General features: G+C 43.7%; 1 protein-coding gene and 1 pseudogene across 2 annotated transcripts; one reads left to right on the top strand and one right to left on the bottom strand.

The window, feature by feature from the left end:
* The first annotated feature begins 936 nt into the window (after nt 1-936).
* On the top strand, nt 937-1,771 carry LOC145523511 (large ribosomal subunit protein uL30 pseudogene; annotated as a pseudogene). The gene has a single exon (XR_014066639.1). The product of XR_014066639.1 is annotated as a large ribosomal subunit protein uL30 pseudogene (transcript).
* A 4,190-nt stretch (nt 1,772-5,961) lies between these two features.
* Nucleotides 5,962-23,252, bottom strand: OAT (ornithine aminotransferase). Its single transcript, XM_081533887.1, has 11 exons — nt 23,198-23,252; nt 18,529-18,614; nt 16,278-16,504; nt 14,999-15,223; nt 14,790-14,885; nt 11,997-12,124; nt 11,243-11,365; nt 10,442-10,570; nt 9,545-9,658; nt 8,342-8,486; nt 5,962-7,002 (listed from the first exon to the last, which is right to left on the bottom strand). The coding sequence occupies exons 3-11, from the start codon at nt 16,474-16,476 to the stop codon at nt 6,842-6,844; spliced, it is 1,320 nt and encodes a 439-aa protein (XP_081390013.1). The 5' UTR covers nt 16,477-16,504; nt 18,529-18,614; nt 23,198-23,252; the 3' UTR covers nt 5,962-6,841.
* Between the last annotated feature and the right edge of the window lie 1,202 nt (nt 23,253-24,454).

The raw sequence follows: 24,454 nt of genomic DNA, 5'->3' as shown, positions 1-24,454 counted from the left end.
ACTGGACCAAGGCATGGGGGAGAAATCTCATTTCCATGGTAATCAAAATAAAGGCTGGGAGCTAATAAAACTCCTCTGAACCATTAAACGTGCACCGAACAGTCAAGTATGGCCTGAAATGTATTTTAAAGGGTTTTTCCTAAAGGGACTAAGCTGCTTTTGTGTATCTATTATTTATTTGAATGGCTCCTTGCTAGTATTTTTAAGACTCCATCCCCCAAGTTAGAAACTAACTGAAATGCTTTTCCATACAGCTGGGGCCTCTCAGCCATGTTCCAGAGACAAATGGTGGAGCTGGCCCCTGTCCCCCCAGCCACGGGGGCACCTGGACCATCTCCTGCCTCCCTGCAGAAGTCTGGTCCAGCCCACCCAGGACTCCAGGGCTCCGCCTCTTACTATTCCAATGACCCAAGGCAAGGTTGTCTCTAAGCCTTGGTTTCCTCACTGTAAAATAATGGGGGTGTTAGCACCTGTGATGAAACCTATCACATTTGCAATAGCACCTAGCACATACTGTCTAATAAATGTTATTTCTTGGAACCACTGCCTCTCCTCTCCACACGGTACATAATATTTTTCAAATAACTGTACTTGTAACTTGTTCTTGTTATTTAGTCACTAAGTCATGTCCAACTCTTTTGTGACCCCATGGATCGTAGCCCGCCAGGCTCCTCTGTCGGTGGGATTTCCCAGGCAAGAATACTGGAGTGGGTTACCATTTTCTACTCCAGGGGATCTTCCCCACCCAGGGATTGAACCCCTGTACTTGTAGTAGGGAAAAACAAATCTGACCCCATACTGGATCTGTTTCTTTTACTTTAAACTCTATATTCTATTGCCTTTTGCTGCAAGTTAAGAATGTTGTCTACAGTCTGAGATATACAGGATAGCTCAGTGTCAAGGCTCTGATCTTTAAAAGTCTCAAGGTCAGCCTCTTTCCCGGCTGGAACCATGGAGGTTGCCGAAGAGAAGAAAAAGAAGGTTCCTGCTGTGCCAGAAACCCTTAAGAAAAAGCGAAAGAATTTCGCAGAGCTTAAGACCAAGCGCCTGAGAAAGAAGTTTGCCCAAAAGATGCTTCGAAAGGCAAGGAGGAAGCTTATCTATGAAAAAGCTAAGCATTACCACAAGGAATACAGACAGATGTACAGAACTGAAATTCGAATGGCTAGGATGGCACGAAAAGCCGGCAACTTCTATGTACCTGCGGAACCCAAATTGGCATTTGTCATCAGAATCAGAGGTATCAACGGTGTGAGCCCGAAGGTTCGAAAGGTGCTGCAGCTCCTTCGCCTCCGGCAGATCTTCAATGGCACCTTTGTGAAACTCAACAAGGCATCAATTAACATGCTGAGAATTGTGGAGCCATACATTGCATGGGGGTACCCAAATCTGAAGTCTGTAAATGAATTGATCTATAAGCGTGGTTATGGCAAAATCAACAAGAAGCGAATTGCCCTGACAGACAACGCATTGATTGCTCGATCTCTTGGGAAATACGGAATCATCTGCATGGAGGATCTGATTCATGAGATCTATACCGTTGGAAAACGTTTCAAAGAAGCAAACAACTTCCTGTGGCCCTTTAAATTGTCTTCTCCACGAGGTGGAATGAAGAAAAAGACCACCCATTTTGTAGAAGGTGGAGATGCTGGCAACAGGGAAGACCAGATCAACAGGCTTATTAGAAGGATGAACTAAGGTATCTACCAGGATTATTTTTGTAATCTGGTCAGTTAATAAACAATTGAAACAAATTGAAAAAAAAAAAAAAGTCTCAAGGTCAGACTTTAGACAAAACTTTCCATTCATATAGAGATAAAAAGTTGTAGAAAAGAGAACATATGTCTTGTTGTAGCTTTACAGCAAGAGCAAAGGATTCAGATACCAAGAAGTTTGCAACAACAAACCACACTCCCTCCCCTTTTGGTATAGTTCAGTTCAGTCGCTCAGTCTTGTCCGACTCTTTACAACCCCATGGACTGCAGCACGCCAGGCTTCCTTGTCCATCACCAACTCCCAGAGTTTACTCAAACTCATGTCCATCACGTAAGTGATGCCATCCCACCATCTCATCCTCTGTTGTCCCCTTCTCCTCCCGCCTTCAATCCTTCCCAGCATCAGGGTCTTTTCAAATGAGTCAGTTCTTCGAATCAGGTGGCCAAAGTACTGGAGTTTCAGCTTCAGCATCAGTCCTTCAAATGAATATTCAAGACTGATCCCCTTTAGGATGGATTGGTTTGATTTCCTTGCAGTCCAAGGGACTCTCAAGAGTCTTCTCCAACACCACAGTTCAAAAGCATCAATTCTTCAGCGCTCAGCTTTCTTTATGGTCCAGCTCCCACATCCATACATGATTACTGGAAAAACTGCAGCTTTGACTAGACAGACCTTTGTCGGCAAAGTAATGTCTCTGCTTTTTAATATGCTGTCTAGGTTGGTCATAGCTTTTCTTCCAAGGAGCAAGTGTCTTTTAATTTCATGGCTGCAGTCACCATCTGCAGTGATTTTGGAGTCCAAGAAAATAAAGTCTGTCACCCTTTCCATTGTTTCCCCATCTATTTGCCATGAAGTGATGGGACCAGATGCCATGATCTTCGTTTTTCGAATGTTGAATTTTAACCCAGCTTTTTTACTCTCCTCTTTCATCAAGAGGCTCTTCAGTTCTTCCCCCAAATTCTAGCTTCTTGTATACAAAAAGGGAAGCAGATGCAAGATGCTTCTTTGGGACTCTAGTCCACCACCTTCTTTGTCTGCCGGCTTTCCAAGTAAAGTCACCATTCCTGGCCGACACCTTGTCTCGCATTTGTCGGCCTGCAGTGCGGTGAGCAGTACAACCTTGGACTAAACATACTAAAAAGCCCCGTGAGGTCAAGGACCATGTTCATCTTTTTCACCAGCAGACCCTAGTGTAATCCCAGTGCCTGACATGGCAGGTTGAGTGAATGACACCCGGCTTTACAATCAATAGTCACTCATGCCTCCACATTCAATACCCATTTTGCAAAGGCTGCACACTAGACTCCACGGGGAAGCATTTAATATACAGATGCCTAGGCCCTATCCCCAGAGGTTGTGATGGAATTGATTTGAGGTGGGGCCTGAACATTGACATTAATTCTTAAGCACTCCAGGTGACCTCAATAGGCAGCCAGTGTTGAGAAGCAGAGATTTAAACCTACAAGTGGTCCCCACATGGTGGTCCCCTTCCTGTTGGGAGGAAGCTGGGATCTTTAAATTTCCAGTGCCTGAAACACACTGTAATTTCACCTTTGTAACTCTGCTTCAGGGTAAATCAGACATCTTGTCCCAATTTCAGTTTGTGTGTGCAATGATTAATTTAGATGAAAGTGAAAGTGAAAGTCAGCTCTTCATGACCCCATGGACTATACAGTCCATGGAATTCTCCAGGCCAGAATACTGGAGTAGGTAGCCTTCCCCTTCTCCAGGGGATCTTCCCAACCCAAGGATCGAACCCAGGTCTCCCACATTGCAGGCGGATTCTTTACCAGCTGAGCCACAAGGGAAGCGCAAGAATACTGGAGTGGGTAGCCTATCCCTTCTCCAGAGGATCTTCCTGACCCAGGAATCAAACCAGGGTCTCCTACATTGCAGGCAGATTCTTTACCAACTGAGCTATCAGGGAAGCCTGAATTTAGATGAGGTGTCCTAAAAGGTCAGGATCCAAAAAACACTACATTATCGGGGTTTGGGGCTCAATTATTTCCCTGTTCCCACATTCCTATGGTGAAGTACTAATCCCTAGTACCTCAGAATGTGACTGCAGTTGGAGATCAAGTCTTTAAAGTGACAATTAAATTAAAATGAGGTCATTAGGGTGGGACCTTAACCCAATATGAAAGTGAAAGTGTTAGTTGCCCAGTCTCATCTGGCTCTTTGAGACCCCATGGACTGTGTAGCCCTCCAGGCTCCTCTTTCCATGGAATTCTCTGGGCAGATATACTGGAGTGGGCAGCCATTCCCTCCTCCAGGGGATCTTCCCAACTCAGGGATCTCCTGCATTGCAGGCAGATTCTTTACCACCTGAGCCACCAGGGAAACCTTCATCAAACCATTAAGACCCTCAAAGAATTCAGCAGGAAGTTTGTTGTTTTGTTAAATTCACCTTGCCTTTAGGCTGAATTGCTGAAAGATTAAACTTACTCTTGATCATGATCTGATGCCTCAAGGCAGCATCAGCACCTCCATTTACTGGGAGCTTACAGGAGAAGCAGAATCTCACTGAATCAGAATCTGCAGTTAGGTGAGATTCCTAAAGCAAGTTCTCAGCCCTGAGGGCACACAGAATCACCTGGGGACCTTTAAAGTTACTGAGGCCTGGTGCAGCCGCAGAGATTCCAGCCTGGGGTAAGGCCTAGTGATTCTGATGTGCACAAGGCAATCCGATTGGAAGCAGCGAAAGTGAAGTCGCTCAGTCGTGTCCCACTCTTTGGGCCCCATGAACTGCAGCCTAGCAGGCTCCTCTGTCCATGGGATTTTCCAGGCAAGAGTACTGGAGTGGGTTGCCATTTCCTTCTCCAGGGGATCGTCCAGACCCAGGGATCGAAAGACCCACAGATCGAATCCGGGTCTCCCACATTGTAGGCAGACGATGAGCCACCATCTGAGCCAACAGGGAAGTCCGATTGGAAGCAGCACCAACCTTAATAACCCCAGTCTTACAATCCCAACCAGGGTTGAGAACTAGCAGCCTCTGATTGGTTTAGGAGAACCCTTACTTCAGTTTGCTGTGTGTCTTATATAGACTGCAGGGGCTAGGCAGGTCTAAGCCAGAGCCTCCCGGTCAGACCGGTAAGTATTGCCATTGGCATGAGCAGACGCTCCTGTAACCCCTGGCTCAGATTTGGTCTCTAACTTCCAAGCTGCTAAGAGATGACTTCTTAGCTTCTTGGGGGGGGAGGGAGGGGGTGCAGGGAGCAATGTGTCACTACTGATGACAAGTTGTTCCCTTTGACACAGCGACTCACCCCTAAGGATCTACTCCACTGAGACACTCATACACAAGATACAAAGTGGTCACAACCAGCCGTTTTAGAGTGAAGATCACAGTACCACACCATCGTACTGTACGCCTTCAGTTTTTACACAGTGATGTCTAATGTATTATTTCTCAATGAAACTATTAAAATTACGTTCCACTTCTAAAAGACAAAAATGCAAAAAACTGAAGATAACCCAAATATTTTCTGCTACAGAATTCTAACATATTCATTTAAGACAAAATACTATAGTCATAGAGTGTGAACATAAAATTCATCTTTTCTGATACAAAATTATAATATATCCACTTAAGATAAAATACTATGGTCATAGAGTGTGAAAATAAAAATTCATGTTTTGTGGCAAGACAAGAAAAATTTAAACAGATCCTCTCTGCCCTTTTGGCCTCCTCTCTCCCCTCTACTGTGCCCTGTGTGTCTCAGTTAAGCAGCAACCAAACCTGCCCACTGGCAGAAATACCTGCTCAACCATAAGAGCAACACTTTCCAGCACTAAGAAGACAATGCCTTTAGGACAACATTCCTTCCTTCTTTTTTTTTGTCATGCCACTCGGCTTACTGGAACCCATGCCCCCTGCAGTGGAAGGGCAGAGTCTTAAATCACTGGACTGCCAGGAAGTCCCACATTCCTTCTTAATCTTGTAAGGGCCAAGATGACCCATGACCTGTAACTTGCCCAACTGTGTAAGTTGTCAATAATGAGTCATCAAGTCTCAAAAAACGTATGCAAAACTGTGTTTTGACGTCTAATGGGAGGAACCGTTCTCGGGGCTTTCTAAGAGGCTGTTCCCAGGTTATAATCCTCAATTTGGCTCAAATACATTTTTCCATTTCTTTCTCAGATCAACTCAAAGAGAACGAGATAAACTTAAAACTACCAACACAGAAAAGCATCCAAAATATCCTGTACAGGTAAAAAAATAAACAAAGTTGCACAATACCATGCGTAACAAGGATACTTTAATACAAATGGCAGGTACGAGTATACACATGGGAAAAGAGAGTTATTTTGAAGGCAGGAGTTCTAAAGGAAACTTTCTTTCTATAATTTCTCTTTTTCTAGAGATTACCAAACAAACTGAAATGTGCTTAGAGAACACAAGCAACAAAGCAAATAAAAGCATTCTCAGAGAGCTTTAAATGTGAGGTCAACTGATTACACTGCAGTAACCACACTGGTCCCTAACACAGACATTTCAGACATGAGATTTATTTTAAAGATACACTGAAAACACTTTTTACAAATTATATGGAACACTTAAAACATAATCTAGGAATGCTGAACATTAATTCTTAATTCAAAGTAATGACATTCACAGAAAACATTTTGGTGCCAGCCAATATGGAGTTGACTTGTGTTAGCTTAACCATTCATCCTTGCTAAAATTCAATGATTATGATTCAACTTTATAAGGTTAAGCAAGTCTTCCAGGCAATACTAATATAAATTTTTCAAATACAAACATGTGTACCAGCAAGGAAATTATTAAAATGTATATAAATTATGCTGAGGGGCTTGATTAAAAGGCTGTCTATATAGAAAGAGACCTCATCTTAGACAGCACACATGCATAAAAATACTTAAATCAAATATAAGATGCCAGGACATTCTCTTAGTTATGTTACATAGCAAACTGCATGTCAATAAAAGTCATTCTGTTATATATGAACTGAAAAACATATATATATATATATTTTTTTTTTTTTTAAAGCCCTTGACATGGAGGAGTGGAATATGCCTGCATTAAGCACAGAAACTCAGAGCTTTATGAACTGCATGTCTCCAGCTGGCTCCCAGGTGCCACTGAAAACTGTCACTGCCCTCAGAAAGACAGGATGGTCTTGTTAATGATCTCCACAGCCTCTAGGATTTCATCCTCCTTGATCACAAGTGGGGGCGCAAACCTGATGATGTCACCGTGGGTTGGCTTAGCCAGAAGTCCATTATCTCGAAGTCGCAGACACACCTTCCAAGCATCACAATCTAAAGAAAAACGGTCAAGTGTATGCTGATCAATGATAAGGAGCCTGCAGGGGTAGGGGCAGCCTAGCAAAAACAGAATTCCCAGTACCTGCTCAAGAAAGGCAGCTCTGAGTTGCAAGCTTGCTTTTGGCTATTACTCTTAAAAATGAAGTTACTTTTCAGCAATGGTTTGAATGGGTATGACTAGATATGATTTTTGTCAGGTTTTCGACCTAGCAAAAAAATGACATGCTAAGGCAGATGTAATTAATTATATGAGGAACCAATGCATAAAAGAACTGGGGTATGATACAGATAACTAACAGGCACAGAATAAGCAACATTCAAACCCAGTGACCATTACACATTTCTAACCTGGATTTGCTTCCTAAGCTGGTAGAACTAGACTCTCAGGATCCTCAAAACCCTGATTGCAACAGAAACACCGAAGGGGCCACAGCCAGTGCCTGAGGCCCGCTCTAGACCCATCAAATCAGAATCTGTGCAGTGAGACTAAGCTTGGATTAATTTGTTAAAAATCTCCCCAGGGGATTCTAAAATGCAGTCAAGGTTAAAACCACTGCTTTGAAAAGGAAGGGTTATGGCGAGAAAATCCAGCCAGGAACCCTCATGGGTTACAAATGATGTGTTAAACACCAAATGCTCAGTTAAGTGGCAGCTGGGGTTATTTTTATTACCCACATCACTGTTTTCATTCCTATTATTCCTGCTGCTCCTACTATCTCTGCTGATCTGCAAAGTGAAGGAGGAAAGGAGAGCAGAGAGGAAACCGCCAAGGGCTCTGTACAGTCTTCCTAACAGAAAACAAACTGAACTCTCCAAGTACTGCATAAATAACCTAGAGCGGAATAACAAATGACTTGAAGGAATACAAATAGGTGAAATCAGTTAAATGTGCCTTCTTGTAGGAAACAGCTATATTTTTAAGACCACTAATATAAATCAGGTAATAAGAGTACTGCGGGTCTATGTGCTAAGCTGCCTCAGTTGTGTCCCGACTCTTTGTGACCCCATGGACTACAGCCCGCCAGGCTCCTCTGTCCCTGGGATTCTCCAGGCAAGAACACTGGAGTGGGTTGCCATGTCCTCCTCCAGGCGATCTTCTCGACCCAGGGATTGAATCCGTGTCTCTGGTGTCTCCTACGTTTGCAGGCAGGTTCTTTACCACTAGCGCCACTTGGGGAGCCCAGGAAGAGTATCAGGCAGAGCCAACGACTTGGTCGATAGGAGGCCAGTCAACAGTTTCGAACAGAGGAACCCAAGGACCAGAGAAAACGCCATTTGCATTTTGAGCTCTTCCTATAAAAATAGTACCTTGTAAAATATTTTGTCTCCATACCTTTGGTTTCTCTGATAACAATAGCATTGAGTAATCCTTTTCCTCTTACAGCTGTTACAACATCAGAAGGCAGCTTCATGAGTTCGTTTCTCAAGATGATACCCATTTTCTCTGCATTTTCAGCAAGGTTTTCTTCTTCCAAAACCTATGTTTCAAGAGAAATTACACATATAATAAAGACTGCCTTTTTTTTTTTTTTTAATGTTGCTCTTTGGAGAGGAATGTGAACTACAAGCAAAGGAAGAACAAGGTCAGATAAAGACTAGAGTAACTTAAATTTCACTTCTATTTTTCAAAGCCTATACCAGTTTGATTTCTCATCATGTAACAGAGATTCACTCAGACAAAGCGTTGCTTTATTCAAAAACCCATCATTAATCTGATTCTGTGGCAAAGTAAGGATTAAATTTGTTTAATGCAACTGATAAATTTTCTTCTTAGGTAAACAAATCAATGGGCTGAACACATTTTAATTTTTTAACTGCAATAGTATTTCCTTTGGCTTCTTTTTCCCCCTAAAAAGTCCATCCTCAGAGATTACATAATAATTTTATGCCTTTTGTAGGCACTTGAGGGGTAAGTCTGAAAGCATCCAAATCCCCACTTTAACACAATAACAAGAAGCCATGTGGGCTAAGCCAGAGGCTTCACAGGCCACCCTGGTCACAGACGGAGAGCTGTAGGTGGACAGGCCAGGACCTGGGGGCCCAAAGCCCCAGGAGACTGCAAACTTGGGAAGCCCAAGGAATCCTTCTCTGTACTTCATGTTCTGTAATACTCAGCAATCTTGTAACATTTCTTATTACACCAGTGAGCCCAGACTTAAAAGTCACTTCAGCACCACCTCCAGGACTGGCTACCAAATAGTTCAGCTCAATCGCTCAGTCGTGTCTGACTCTTTGCAACCTCATGGACTGCAGCACACCAGGCCTGCCTGTCCATCACCAACTCCCGGAGTTCACTCTAACTCATGTTCATCGAGTCGGTGATGCCATCCAACCCTCTCATCCTTTGTTGTCCCCTTCTCCTCCCGCCTTCAATCTTTCCCAGCATCAGGGTCTTTTCCAATGAGTCAGTTCTTCGCATCAGGAGGCCAAAGTACCGGAGTTTCAGCGTCAGCATCAGTCCTTGCAGTGAACACCAGGACTGGTCTCCCTTAGGACGGGCTGGCTGGCTCCCCTGAGAGCCGCCATCAGTATTTACCTCCAGGGCTGCGATGGCCACTCGGCAGCCCAGCGGATTGCCTCCATACGTAGAACCATGTTCCCCTGGCTTAATGGTCAGCATTATTTCATCATCACACAACACTGCGGACACCTAAAACACAAAAGAGAAATTAAGCGCTGACCAAGTATTTTCTCAGATGAATCATTCTTATTCTTATAGAAACACAGAAATTTATGAAGCAAATATTAAAGTTGACATGAAGCTTCAACCAGCAAGTGTCACCAGTCAGCCTCCTTAACTACCAGTGACAAACTGAGGGATGCCCTACCCTGTTCCAAGCATATCAGGCACATTTCAGGGGCACAGAGTAGTATTTTGGAACTAAAAGAAAGCTATTTCTGCAATGATATAATTTAGAATTCCTTCCACTCTCAAGGTGAAATTCTTTAATTGTTTAGAAAACAATGTTCTGCACTACACATTCAGAGCCCTTTAATCCATACCAACAGTTGGCTCTGAACAGCAAACCCAAGAAAAGGATTAATAATTACACGTTAATTTTTTTCCAATCTCTGCATTAATCGGTCAATGGTTTTAAACAATGAGTATGTTTCTGAACTATGGGAAAAAAGCATAGACGTCTACAGGAGTACTCTGGAGATAAAATACTCTGGAGATAAAATGGTTCCATCCAAAATAAATGCAGTGGAGCAAACCCAAGATACACTCAATTCTTCAGTTAAACTAAGGAGTTAACCATGGAACTCTGAAATGTTTTTACCACACATATTCCAGGTGACCTCTGTATATAAGCCACACTAACTAAAACCAAACCCTCAGAAAGATACTACTGTCACAGTCAGTAATGCAAAAATATCTCAGGGATTCATGAGAACAGGGAAAATACAAAGAGCGGTTGAGCATTCAACTTACAGGGTATAAACCACCAGAAAGTGCCTTTCCTAGAAGGACAATATCAGGTCGGACATTTTCGTGGTCGATAGCCAGCCATCTCCCAGTTCTGGCCAAGCCTGTCTGTATTTCATCAGCAATAAACAGAACCTATTGGAAAACAACAAAATAGCATAAATGAAAATAGCATGTGAAAATAATAAATTATTTTCATAGCGAAATACTTATCTTTATTTTACTCTTTCCTGCACAAATCTGTCATTCTGACATCCCCTCGGATTTGTGAAAACATTTTAATTACCCACGTGACTTCAATGGTGCAGGACACACAGTTAGTTCCTGTGTCAGGCCACCCTGTCCCCAGAGGCCCACTCGACACTGTTCTACACAGTGGAAGGGCAGGTATGCAAAGTGAGGGTTTTTTGGGGGGTTTCTGAATAGAACTACTCTCTGGGAATAGATTTCTATGTTTATTTCACAACCATTTGTTAATATGCACTTCCTATTAATATTTACTAGTTTGGTGGAAGAAGAGGGGGGAGAGAGCTTAAATTCTGGAGCAAAGGGATACGACAAAGGCTTTGAGAAGAATCCAAGCACAGGCTGCCGGGGCAGAGAGGAAGGAGCCAGGCTGAGGGTCCACCAGGGCCCAGCCAGTAAAGTCAGCTTCTCTGCAGCCTACTGCTAGAAAGTTCTATCAGCCCTAGGAAGTTGGGAGGCTCTTAGAATGAAGCCTCCTTCTAGTGGAAAGGTGATGCAATCTTTGAGCTTATTCTATCGGCCAAACCCTAAGAGAGGCGGGCAAGTGGGTGGCTGGCTGACCTGGTGCTGGGTGCAGAGCTCGCGGACGCCCACGAGATAGCCTGGATCCGGAACAACAACGCCCGCTTCACCCTGGATTGGTTCCACCATGAATGCGGCAACGTTTGGGTCCTGAAGCGCACGCTACGGAAACAGCATGAATATGTTCTTAGTAACTTCCTTTCCAATCTATTTGGAAATCTGAAGTCACACAATGCACACATTTTCCCATAAGAGTAAGTGTGCAAACTAAGTTTTCACACTAACTTATATTCTGACTTCCAAGTACAACTTTTCTGACAATCAATTACCAAGAGCTCCAAATACCCCAGCTTTAAGCTACTCCATCCTGTATTTGCTAATATAATATTCAAATGTACTGTAAATAAAAACTAGTGAAAATGGCCTTTTAATAGATATATTACAAGTGTATCTTTTTATTTTAGAAGTCTTCCACTTAATTTTTCAAAGCTGGATGAAAACTGACTAATTTTGTCTATTAAAGTAATTAATAGGTAATACTCAAGTTAATACTTACATAGGAGACAAATCTAAAGTGGTTAGTTGGCAGTTAGGATTAGACCATGGAATCTGGTTTCCACATGTTAGAAACTAACTGACCATTACCGAGAATAAGTGTGAATCCTGGCCTAACTTAAATATAAGTTATGAGATATATGACTCTCAGTACAATCAGATGTCTGTTTTTAATTCATACATTGAACAAATGCGGGTTCTATGTACTATGAGCTAAAGTAGATACTAGGTGACGTACCTCAAGGGCAGGCAGATCATTATACGGAATGATTTCGAAACCTGGCATAAATGGTCCAAAACCGTCATAACTGGTTGGGTCAGTGGAACTGGAGATAGCAGACAATGTTCTACCCCAAAAGTTTCCAGCTAGAAAGAAGAAATAAACAGTCATTTTTTTCCAACAAATCCCCCAATTTAATTTCACAGTTCCCCAAAACATACTCCAGAAAGCTTTTTTTTTTCCTGGCCACAATGCACTACTTGTGGGATCTTAGTTCCTGGACCGCTCTACTGAGTCTCCCAACTATAATACACAGCATAGCCCCTGAGGAGAGATTTATCTTTTCTTTCAATAATCCCAAACCCTAACGTGTATTGAAGCATTCAATACACGTTTTTCTAGAGACGGTTTTTCTAGACATATTTATGACAGTGACATGAGAAAACGACTATCCTTCATAGAGAATTTGCAGTTTTCCTTTTAAAAATCCAACACTACAGGCTAACTATTCTACAGAATGAGTTTTACATTTCATTTGGATAAAATATCCTCCGGTAGTCTGAACACTTTCAATTTGCCTTCCGTGGTGTTATAAGCTACTATGCGCTAGAAGACAGACATTGACATTTATTCAGGAACAATTTTTACCCATTAATTTGTTTCATTAGTAATCTGAGGACTGATTAATAATGTCAGGCACTGCTCTAGGTGTTGGGGACAGAATGATGACTGGCAAGCTCCCTGCCCCCAGGGAGCTTCTACACTATTAGTGAAGACACACCACGACAGAAACCGGTGAAGCAAACGTACAAGGTAACTTCAATGTGGTTAAATTCAAGGAAGAAAAGAAACAAACTAGAGTGAGGGAGGCTTGGAGGTTCTCCCGCTTTTTTAAAAAATATCTTCTCACCCCCTCTGCCAGCAGCAACTCAGTTAACCCAGTGCTGAATTATGCTTTTGAACTGTGGTGTTGGAGAAGACTCTTGAGAGTCCCTTGGACTGCAAGGAGATCCAACCAGTCCATCCTAAAGGAGATCAGTCCTGAATATTCATTGGAAGGACTGATGCTGGAGCTCAAACTCCAATACTTTGGCCACCTGATGTGAAGAACTGACTCATCGGAAAAGACCTTGATGCTGGGAAAGATTGAAGGCAGGAGGAGAAGGGGATGAGATGGTTGGATGGCATCACCGACTCAATGGACACGAGTTTGAGTAAACTCCAGGAGTTGACAATGGACAGGGAGGCCTGGAGTGCTGAAGTCCACAGGGTTGCAAAGAGTCGGACACAACTGAGCGACTGAACTGAACTGAATTATTCTAAGTTGGCTTCATAGCATCCTTCAGTACAACTTCTGCAGAGCCTCTCTCAACTATGAGTAATCCCTACTTAACTTGTCCACAAGCAACAGCATTATTGATTCTGCCCAGGCTTGTTTAAGACAAAGGGTGCCAACAGCCTACTTGCTCTCCACCATCAGCCTCAGCAGGCTCATGCCCTGCAGCTTACCCTGATGAATAAGGGATTGCAGCTGGGGACAGTTCTCTGTCTCTACCTACTGACTTCTCTTAATGCCTGGGAGAAACATCTTTGTGCCCTGTGCTAATATGAGAGAGACTGGACACGGTCTATAAGGAGGAAAGTCACCAGAAAGGCCATTTTTGATTGCAAGAGACAGTTATGTTGCCTTTCAACTAAAGGCACAAGATTCCAAAATGGCAGATCAGAGAGCTGCTGGGCAGAGACTATTTCTTCTTTGGAAACAGGAATCGGTCACTGCCCCCTCCCCAGACGCCAACTTCAGCTGGCCATCAGATGAACTCTAGAGTCTACTGTATTACGGGGCTTATAATTTAGCTACTTGTGTTCACAAGGCAAAGTATTTCATGATTTCAACCATCACAAGAAAGAATCTCGACCATGTGCAGTGAGAAATTTCTCCATATATGTTTTTAAAAATTAAAATCAAAGTTTTAGAAAAGAAAAAGTCAGAACCTACCCCAAAGTCAGACTAAATCAATAATCTGAATTAACTGTTGGTCTCCTACTCTGTATTCAAGTCATTCCTCTCAACTATTCACAGAAATATATCGGAGGCAATGCCAGCCCTCCTCGTCCAACAGCTTTTAACAACATGGCACAATAATATCTCATAGTGTTTGAGATACACTAAGGTTCAAACTTCATATCATACCTAGGACGTGACCCTATATGAACATAACCTAATCTCAACAACCTCATAAAACTGCTGCAACATTTTTGTATGATGCTTGCATCAGCAAAACTGTCTTGTTAACCAGAAAACTGCTATGAAAAAAATCAGATAAGCAGATGGGAAATAAATCACACTGTCACTCCCTCTAGGGAGGGAGAGGTAGGGAGTTATTAGGAGCATCCAAGAAATACTTGGAAACGAACCCAAGAAAAGGAAATCTCTCAATTTTTATGCAACATTCAATATATCACTCATGGCTAAGTCACTTCAGTCATGTCTGACTCTTTGAGACTCTATGGACTGTAGCCCACCAGGCTCCTGTGTCCATGCCATTTCCTTCTCCAGGGGATCTTCCCAGCCCAGGAAGGGAAACCACATCTCTCAGGTCTCTTGCATCAGCAGGTGGGTTCTTTACCACTAGCACCGCCTGGGAAGCCTCAATATAACATATATGAGACAAATGTATTTGCACCGCCTGGGAAGCCTCAATATAACATATATGAGACAAATGTATTTGCAATATCTCATCGTAAGTTAAAATGGAAACTAATAATTGTATGTTTCAATCATAGCAGCTAACACTGAATTTCACATACCTGCAAAAACAATCTTTGCTTTGTATTTCGGGATCCCCTTGACGGTATACCCCCATTTACGAGCAAGCTTGCAAGCAGTCTCTCCAGCCTCCACTCCTACCCAAGAGAACATTTTAAAATATCAGTTTTAAAAAATGTTTTGAATTACCAGAAAATAATAAGATTTTCTTGGCTATTTAACCGAAAAAAAAAAAAAGGAAATATTTTACCTGTATTCATTGGAAGAACTTTGTGGTAGTTGAAAAGTTTAGTAACATACTCTTCGTATTCACCAAGCACATTATTGTAGAAAGCCCTAGATGTTAAGGTCAACTTGTCCACTTGACTTTTCAAAGCATCCACAATCTTGGGATGACAATGACCCTGGTTGACAGCACTGTAAGCACTCAGAAAGTCAAAATATTTTCTGCCTTCAACATCCCATACGTAAATACCTAAAACATAAGGAAAATAATTTTAGAAAAATCACTGTAATTCACTGTAATTCATAACCTTCAAAGATTAAGACTGTTAGCCAGCCCTCTGAATACCTATGTATGGACCTCTAGTTAATAGAGAATTGTGGTTAAGGCATATTTTTACTCAAGCATAATAAACTTTAGTTCATTTGGAATTACATTTTATCTGTCCAGCATCAAATTACACATTTAACAAAAACAGCAGTAACGTGAAAAGATTTTATAAACTCTAGAGTAAAACCTTTATTCCTGGAAACCTGTTCAGATTATTTTTTTTTTCCCCTTCCTTTTTTTTTCTTTGCCATGCCACGAGGCTTGTGGCATTCTCAGTGCCCTGACCAGGGATTAAACCCAGGTCACGTCAATGAAGCCCAAAATCCTAACCAATAGGCCACCAGAGAACTCCTAAAGTTGGAATTTAAAAGAAGAAGTTACACAAAACATAAAAATTGCAATTGACTGTAAAAACCAACAAAATGAAAACAAATACTTCCAAATCACACATGTGAATTTCCTGATTTTGATAATTACACTTTGTTATGTAAGACAGTCTTTGTGTTTCAGGAAAGGCACAAATATTTGGGGGTAAAGAGGCATGTCTGCAACTTCCTCTCAAACGGTTCAAGGAAAAAAATGTATGTGTGTTTCTGGACAAAGATGATTATGCAAGTGCAATAAAAAAAAAAAGGACTTGGGAAATCTGGGTGAAGAGCAACAAAAGAGGAATTCTAGTGCTACTGTGGCAGCTTTTTACACCAAAATAAAAGTTAAAGGGAAAAAAAGTGACAACAATATTATAGTACTTTACTCATGTATTATACACTCCCTCCTGGGAAGTCCATCATGACCTTGCATTCCCCACAGCACCTAACACAGCAAGCACCAGACACTCAATAAATGTTGAATTAATCATGCCTGCAGTACAGAAATTAAATGCCTCTGGAAAAATGTACAATGAGAAAATATAATAGCAAGTTTTACAAAAAGGTAAAGCAAATAATCAGGGTCGGTGGAAAGGGTGAAAACATACCTTTCCCTCTCTCCAGGGCTACAGGTAAAGGATGGTAGTTGTGGGCTCCATATTTAGATTCCCGTTCAAAAATGTAATCAGAAGATGGAGGGCCTTGAACGGTTTTTTTAGTTGCAACAGATGTAGCAGAAGCCACTGAAGAATGAACTCCACGACCAAGGCCAGCAACAGTCTGCAAACGTGCCAGTTTGGAAAGCATGATGTCCTTCAAGTGGGAATATCACCGACTGTCCAAAGAAAAGAGAAGGCATAAAGAGTAAGAAACTTCGCAGGGTGGGTGGATGTCAACTCGTGAACTCTACTTGGAGCCCTCACCAAAGAATCAGGAAAATAAGAGAGAACGGAGGTCTTAACTACAAATGGAAAGCAACATTTAAAAATTGTATAAAATTTTTTTAATTGAAAAAATAAAATAAAAAAATAAAAACAACAGAAAAAAGAGAACTAACATGTCACTCCTGCCTTTGGGGAACTTGAAGGGCAACAGGGTAAACAAGGGGATAAACATGTAAATAAACTCTGTACAGGATGTACACAAGCACAAAGAGCTCGAGGCCAGAGGTCCGAGAGAACAGGGAAGAAGGATGCAAAGTAGATGAACTCTCACTTTTCCCGAACACCCTTCTGCACCACCTGACAAGCTCGGGGCAGTCAGGCAAGGCTGAACAGCACAGGCACCGAAACAGCTGAACAACCATTCGAAAGGTATTTATGCGGGGGTGTGAGACTCCGATGGATCTCAGATTAGAGCCCAAGGGCAGAAACCAAATCAGAGAGGCTGGCTGCCCTGGGGTTGGGCTGGGGAGGGGAGGAGAGACCACGGGGGCAGGGGCCGAGGCACTGAGAACTACTCTACCTATCAACTGGGTCCTCCTGTAAGGAGTGAGGAAATCAGGGAAGAATTTAGTTTCCACGAAGGGACCAGAGACCATCCTAAAGTAAAAGTAATAGCGGTGGGGAGGAAAAGTGATTCCTTAGGGGAAGGGAAGGGCTTTCTAAGTTTAATGCAGGAAAGACAGAAACTACAAAAGGTAAAATCTGTGGGACTTCCCAGGCGACAGTGGTTAGAAACACTCCAGTGGTTAAAACCCCACGCTCCCAATACAGGGATTCAGGGGGCGAGAGTCTGATCCCCGCGTGGGGAACTAAGATTCCACACGCTTCGTGGCATGACCAAAAAAGGTAAAATCTACTATTTAGCCACAATTATCTAAAATATCTCTAGGTTAAAATAATCACAAACAAGTGAAATGAAGTCGCTCAGTCGTGTCCGACTTTTTGCAACCCCATGGACTCTGTCCATGGGATTTTCCAGGCAAGGATACTGGAGTGGGTTGCCATTTCTTTCTCCAGAGGATCTTCCCGACCCAGGGATTGAAACCGGGTCTCCCACATTGCAGGCAGACGCTTTACCGTCTGAGCCACCAGGGAAGCCACAAACAAAGCTGGGGAGAAAAGTTTTGCAATTTCTAACAAATAGCCTTTGAAGAGCTTTTACATTAAAAGGAACAGACCAAAAGCACAACAAAACAATGTATGAGAGGAAAGGTTACGGCTCCTAAAAGAAACCGTCTACCCTGCTAGGAGGACTGCTTCTATAAAATTAATCCCCCTCAAAAAAAGCTTCACCACAAAAGCAACTGTTGGAAGGAGAAAAAGGCAACTAGGAGCTAGAGTGCCTCAAACTACAAGCCGAGAAGTTTAGTAATAAATCCTAAATATCATGAGCAAACTGACATTTGCTGACCATCTATTTATATATTTCAATGTCATCGGTGCTCTCACCCCACCAGCACCAGCCCTAAAACCGGCCCCCACCACAGCGCTGCAGCCGGCTTTGTAGCCAACTGTATCATTAACAGTCATGACAGGCCGCAACGTACAGACTGAGCCGCAGAAGTAACTAAGAATAATAACAAGGGAACTGGGAAAATCCAGAGCAATCATGTCAGGGGATGGGGGCAGGCTTTTTAAAGATACGTTTCAAGATTAATGGAAAGTTGCCAACACTAGGCATACTTAATACGCCTATGCTTTTTTAAAATGACCAATTAACTCACGTTTCAAGAGAATCTATTAATGACAAGTCAGGCCATGCAAATCTCCAGCATTCAGTTGGAGCTGCCCAATTAGCAAAAGCTAATACTTGGAACTTGGCTTGCTTTGCTTTCAACTTGGCACCAGCCGTTAAATCTGGTATGTTCAGGAATGTGCTAAAAGAAAATCCAGCACTTTGTGTGCCAAGACTCACCAACTAGCCCTTCTTCCCACAGCTGAGATTACAACAAGGATATTTAACCCGAGATCCAGGGATGTCTTCAGAAGGTCCAATGACTCCTGAAATAAAACGCAGAGTTATAAGCATAAGTGCATTTTTTTTTTGAAGGAAAAGATCCCTAATTTCTACCAGATCTTATTTCAAAGAAATACGTGTTAACAACAATAAAAAAATATATATAAGAATCATTCATGGGAGATAGCCACTAGCAAAAACGCAACATTTCTAGTTATACTAGACAGAAATTCCCCAAAATGCTAAGTCTAAAACATTGATTTTAACTCGATTGCTTGAGTAGAGACTCAGAATTAGTGCTCTGTTTGACCAACTAAAAAGTGAAAACAAGGTACTTTCCTAGTGGTCCAGTGGAAAGACTCTGTGCTCCCAATGCAAGAGGCCTGGGTTCGATCCCTGGTCATGCAGCCATAGGCTACAACTACGAGTCTGCATGCCAAAACTAAGAGCCGATGCAGCCGGATAAATAAAGAAATATTTTTTTAAAAAAAGAGCAACACGTTAACTTTTGCCTTGATCAAACTAACAAAAAAACACAGTGCTACTTAGATATACTTTAAACTGAAACACTTTCTGGAAAGAACTGTAACTATAATAAAAGCCTTAGAAGTGTTTGTGCTCTTAGACCACTAATTTCACTCTCTAGGTCCTAAAGCAACACTCAGAAATGTGCTGAAACACTCATTAATAAAAGACGTTCAGCAATATGAGAACAGTTCAACATAATCACATAATAACATATTGCTATTTAAGATAATTAGTTTTTGATGACATGGAGATGTTTTATGGTATGTTTAAGTGAAAAAAAAATACAATCACATATACAGTGTTCAACTCTACAAAAAAATATACCCAAGGACGTTCACTATGGCTACCTTTCCACTGTTCTATATTTTCCATGTTTCCTAATGATCAAGAATTACATTTATAAGGACTTCCCTGGTGGTCCAGTGGCTAAGACTCTGCCCTCCCAATGAAGGGGGCATGGGTTTGATCCCTGGTCAGGGAACAAAGATTACTGCATGCTGCACAGGTAGGGCTCAAAAAAAAAAAAAAAGGCAGAAGGCACCCCCCCCCCAAAAAAAGAGGTGCTTGCTAAGTCACTTCAGTCGTGTCCAACTCTTTGCCACCCCATGGACTGTAGCCCCACCAGGCTTCTCTGTCCATAGGATTCTCCAGGCAAGAACACTGGAGTTGGTTGCTGTGCCCTCCTCCAGGGGATCTTCCCAACCCAGGGACTGAACTCACATCTCCTGCATTATCAGGTGGGTTCTTTACCACTAGAGGCACCTGAGAAGCCAGGTGTGTGTGTCTGTGTATCGGGTGGGAGGGCGGGGTATTAAAAAAATATATTAAAACCTCTCTCAACAGGGATATTGTCAGAGAAAGGAATCTTTGAAATTACCTAAATTGAACATTTTCCTTTTAAACATGTCATTTGTTCAGCTCATTCACAAAAGGGACAAAACATCCATTTATATGCCGAGTTCATAGCTACAACTTATTAACAGTAACATCCAAAACATTACTAATACTCATGCTTAAGGTTTTTAAAGATGAACTCTGAATATTTAATTCAACTAGTAAAAGTCCCACTGTTCAATGCATCAAATGTACTAGGATCCCGTAAGCACATTTCTATTAAAAAGCCTTCCGTGTTCAAGTTACTGTGCTTGGCACAACATAAGAAATATTAGAGGAGAATTAAGATGGGCTTAAAAATAGCCAGCATCAACAATTTCCTCTTCCAAAAAGGCTTGGAAAACCAGAAGAGTGGACCATAAGGTCCTCAGAGTTTGAAAATCAGGACTTAAACTCTAGCTGGGGCTATTAAGAGTAACTTTACTTGGATGATTTTGTCCCTTTTTTTTTTAGCTTCAATGTCCCCACTTGCAAAATGAAGTTGAAGCCACTCAAGGCCATTACTGAGGATTACATGAGATAATGTTAAAGCACCAAACTTAGCACAAAATGACCAGTTATTAATAGTTCCTTCTTGCCTTAAATTCACAAGGAAATTAGTTAATCTCTGCAATAAAAAAAAAAAAAAGACAGCAGTGCCAGGGTTTCTTTTTTTAAACTGGAGCTTTTTTCTTCTAAAAATTTGTTTCTATTGATAAAAAATAAGGAACACAAGAAAACCACCTGAAATTCCATACTTCCACGATAATCACTAATGTTTTTATCTTGCTTCTATGAATAAATACTATACATCTTAGCTCCCTTTCACACTTCCCTACTGAACTTACCACATCAGACCTTCTATGACTCCCAGGACTTCTGCACAGACTTTTGTCATAGGTTCTAACACCTCAAGACACTTGTTTTCATGCCTGTCCACCTAAAAAGACAGTACTCCTTTCATGCCTGTACTCCTTAAAAAGAGAGTAGCTATGTCTTAAAATTCACTCTGCATCCCCAGAACCTAGCCCGGGTTTGGGCATTCCTTAACTGTCAAATGAGTCTAAGAGGAGGCTAGTATGACATCACCAAGAAAAATCTTCTCATCAAGAGTTCCCTTCATTAGATCAGTTCACTCCAGGCTGTGCATTTAACCCAGGCTCCTGGAGAAGAGGACAAAGAGCTATTGACAGCAAAAATTTTAATACTGAATATTTTCAGTAAAACACATAATTAACAAGGTCCTTCTTCAAGCTATTATTAGACCAATCCAATCCAATCCATCCTATCTACACTAGAACATACCTAAAATAGAATTCCATAAAAGGCTGCATTCTGAAGAGTTAATTTAGCATACATTATGAAGTACTATTTTTTAAGATCATTCTAAAAGAAAAACCAGCATGAATTCATCAGAAAGCCACTTAAAATATTCCACTGGAGGAACAGAGTTTGGTTTTATTACCTTTGTCAAATATTTACTTTTCTTGAGGCAACCATTCACAAATACAGTCCTTTTTGGAAAGTTCTGCCAACAAAAGTTTAGGGTTCTGTTGGTTTTTGTTTTGTTTTGTTTTTTACGTAATCTGGCTCAGAGTCAACTCAAGTGCGTCACTGGCGAACACCTTAAGTGTTACTACTGAAAACGTACTGGCTCAGTGAGGTCACACCCTCCACACACCTCCAAAATCCGCTCACCACTATCTTTAAATGTGGATTTCAGCCATCCCTGGGAACTCAGTAAAGGGCATAAAATATGCCCACAAGTTACTGTAATAAAGGCAGAGTATGGGTGGAAATACAAATACAGCCTCTTTGAGGGAAAAAAAAAGTCTTTTTCAGAATGTTTACCATTCCACGTTATACTGGGTCTTTTGGGAAGCAGATGGAAAACTAATCTTAAACACCATGAAAAGCTGCAAACCCAAACAGTAAGCTTTACTATTTAAATCTCACTAAAAGATTTTACTTTCCCACCAGGCTCTTACAGTCAGGAACTAGATTTTCTGAAGACAGAACCAGGATATTGTAATGAAAGAAGCCTATTGTTTCCAGTGGATTAAGATGAAGAGTGCGGATTACATACCTAAAGAACAGTTCTAGGTTCCAATGGAGGGAACTAGTTTCCCTATAGAAACTCTCAGAACTCGGAAAGAGAGACTGAGAATTGAGAAGGAAGTAATTTCTTAAAGCCACTTCATTCCAAAGTCACTCCTCCTTTCCCCCCTTAATTTATCAGCTTATCAGGGGTGAAAACTGAACCTCAAGGAGGTAAGAGATACGGTAACAAAGGGAGGAGACTGTAGGTCACTGAGTACAGGTGTCCCACTCAATTCAACCCAGAATGTATCAAATGCTCGGCACCGTTGGCGAAGAAACTCGAACGATGACGTCTTCGTGCTCAAAGTCCTGTGGACCCCAACCCCTTGACATCACGTAGTTAACCTGAACGCTACGGTAAGACTCTACCTGCCTGATGGCTTATTTGAACAAAGGCTGGAGGAGAAAAGGAGATAGGTTATGGGAGGGGAGGAGATGGGCAGGGAGGCTACAGGGGTCCCAAGAGCTGCCCGGGTGGGCTCGGACCCCTTCTCAGTAACAGTCGGCGCGCCCCACTCTTGCGGGCAAAAATCCATGGGTTTACCGAGCAATCCCGCGTATCCAGGATGCGCCCCGCCTCGCGCGGCGGCGCCCTAAAAGGCCTCCTCCCGGAAACCCCCAAGGAGTCCGAGAGGCTCCAGGCCGAGGCGCAGGAACCTTGGGGCGCCTGGAGCCCCGGCGCGGGCTGGGGGGGACTGCAGGCCGGGGAGGACGGTGCGGGGGGGTGGGGGGGCGGAGCGCCGAATCCCTGAACAGCGCGCCGAGGGCCCTCCAGGCTCCGCCCGCTCTGGCTGGCGGAGGTGCCACATCCACAGCCTCCCTCTCTGTCCTGTCTCCGGGCCGGGATGCGCCCCGCCCTGCCCGCCCGGATTGCGCGCGGGCCGGCTGCTCTCCGAGCCGCCCCAGAAGCCCCGGGAGTCCGACACCCGCTGCGCAAAGCCGCTGCGCAGGCAGAGCCTGCGCTCCGAATGGAGGCCCAGCGCGCTCCCTCCGCGCGCTCCCCGCAACCTGGGACCCAAGCCGCCCATGTCCGCCCCGCCCCGCCGCACCCCGCCCCGCCGCGGCCCGAAGCGCCCGGCCCCTGCTCGAGCTCCGGTTCCGGCCCCGCGGCCCCCCGCATGGATACCTGGGGACACCTCCAAGGCCAGCACGGGAACACGCGGCGTCCACGGAGCAGCTGCGGCGACGGCGACGCGTCACAGAGCTTAAGATGCGCCTGCTGCCCCGCCCCCCGCGGACGCCCTTGCCGCCCATTGGCCGGCGGCGGAGGACTGGCCACCAATCGCCGTGGGCCCGCCCCCCCGCCCCGGCGCCGCACATCCCGGACTCGGACGCGGCGCGGGTTCTAGCCGCTCTCCTGCGCCTTCCGCGCCCAGCATTTCCGGGCAGCCGTCGGGGTCGGTCCCTGAGTTCGGGCGCCTGCCTGGATCAGTGCCTTTTCATCGCTTCCCCTCACCGCCCTCCCTTTGCTGGCGAGAAAACAAGGTCTGGACCTCCAGACCTGCGTTCTCCCCGGGGTTGCGCATCCAGGCCTTTGCCTCGCAGAGCCTTCCGTGTATGCAGGCCGCCCGCCTGTACTGGCCCCGGACAGGAGATGCGTCCGCCGTGCCCTTGAACTCTGGTATGCTGCAGCGCTTAAGTCTCCACTGCAGCAGAAAGCCCACTGCCACCTCCTCGTGGCTGCTGGTAGATACTGAAATGAAGGCAAAACGCTCTGTAAATTTGTCTGAGGCACCCTGTACAATCCGTTAGAAAACCCAGAAGTGGGAATGCCCAGGTCAGGGTAATAGACAGGCTCGGGGGTAAAAGAATATGCCTGCCAATGCGGGAGATGCAGGAGACGCAGGTTCCATCCCCGGATGGGGAAGATCCCCAGAGAAGAACATGGCAACCCACTCCAGTATTCTTGCCTAGGAAATCCCATGGACAGAGGAGCCTGGCGGGCTACAGTCCACGGGGTCCCAAAGAGTCGGATACGAGCACGCAGGCCGCTTCATGTTAGAACCAGAAGAGACCGTGCCATCGTGTGGTCTACACCATTTTTGTTACATATTGGGAAACAGAGCTGGGAGTGAGAAAGCTTACCCAGGGTTATCCCACACTTGGGCAGACCACTCCTGCGTGCCAGCCACCCCTTTCTGAGGGCGGTTGCAGAGAGCCCCCAGAAATCCGACTGCACCTCAGCCTGGGTTCCCTTAGACGGCCCCTTAGGGTCCCATCTGGAAACGGGTAGCACACTCCAAAATGGAGAATTGAGGTGTATTTGTTACAGGAGTCGTTTAAATATAAACGCATAAACCACAAGGGGCAGAGGAGTAACCTGGGGCTAGTGCACCAGGGAGGGCCACGACCAACCCTAGGCCTAAAGGGGCTGTTTCCAGGA

The sequence above is a fragment of the Giraffa tippelskirchi genome, chromosome 2 (genome assembly GCF_054371585.1).
Source record: "Giraffa tippelskirchi isolate mGirTip1 chromosome 2, T2T-mGirTip1v1.2.pri, whole genome shotgun sequence".
Lineage (NCBI taxonomy): Eukaryota > Metazoa > Chordata > Mammalia > Artiodactyla > Giraffidae > Giraffa > Giraffa tippelskirchi.
Note: the sequence above shows the minus strand (reverse complement) of the source record. Positions and strands in the feature narration are given on the sequence as shown.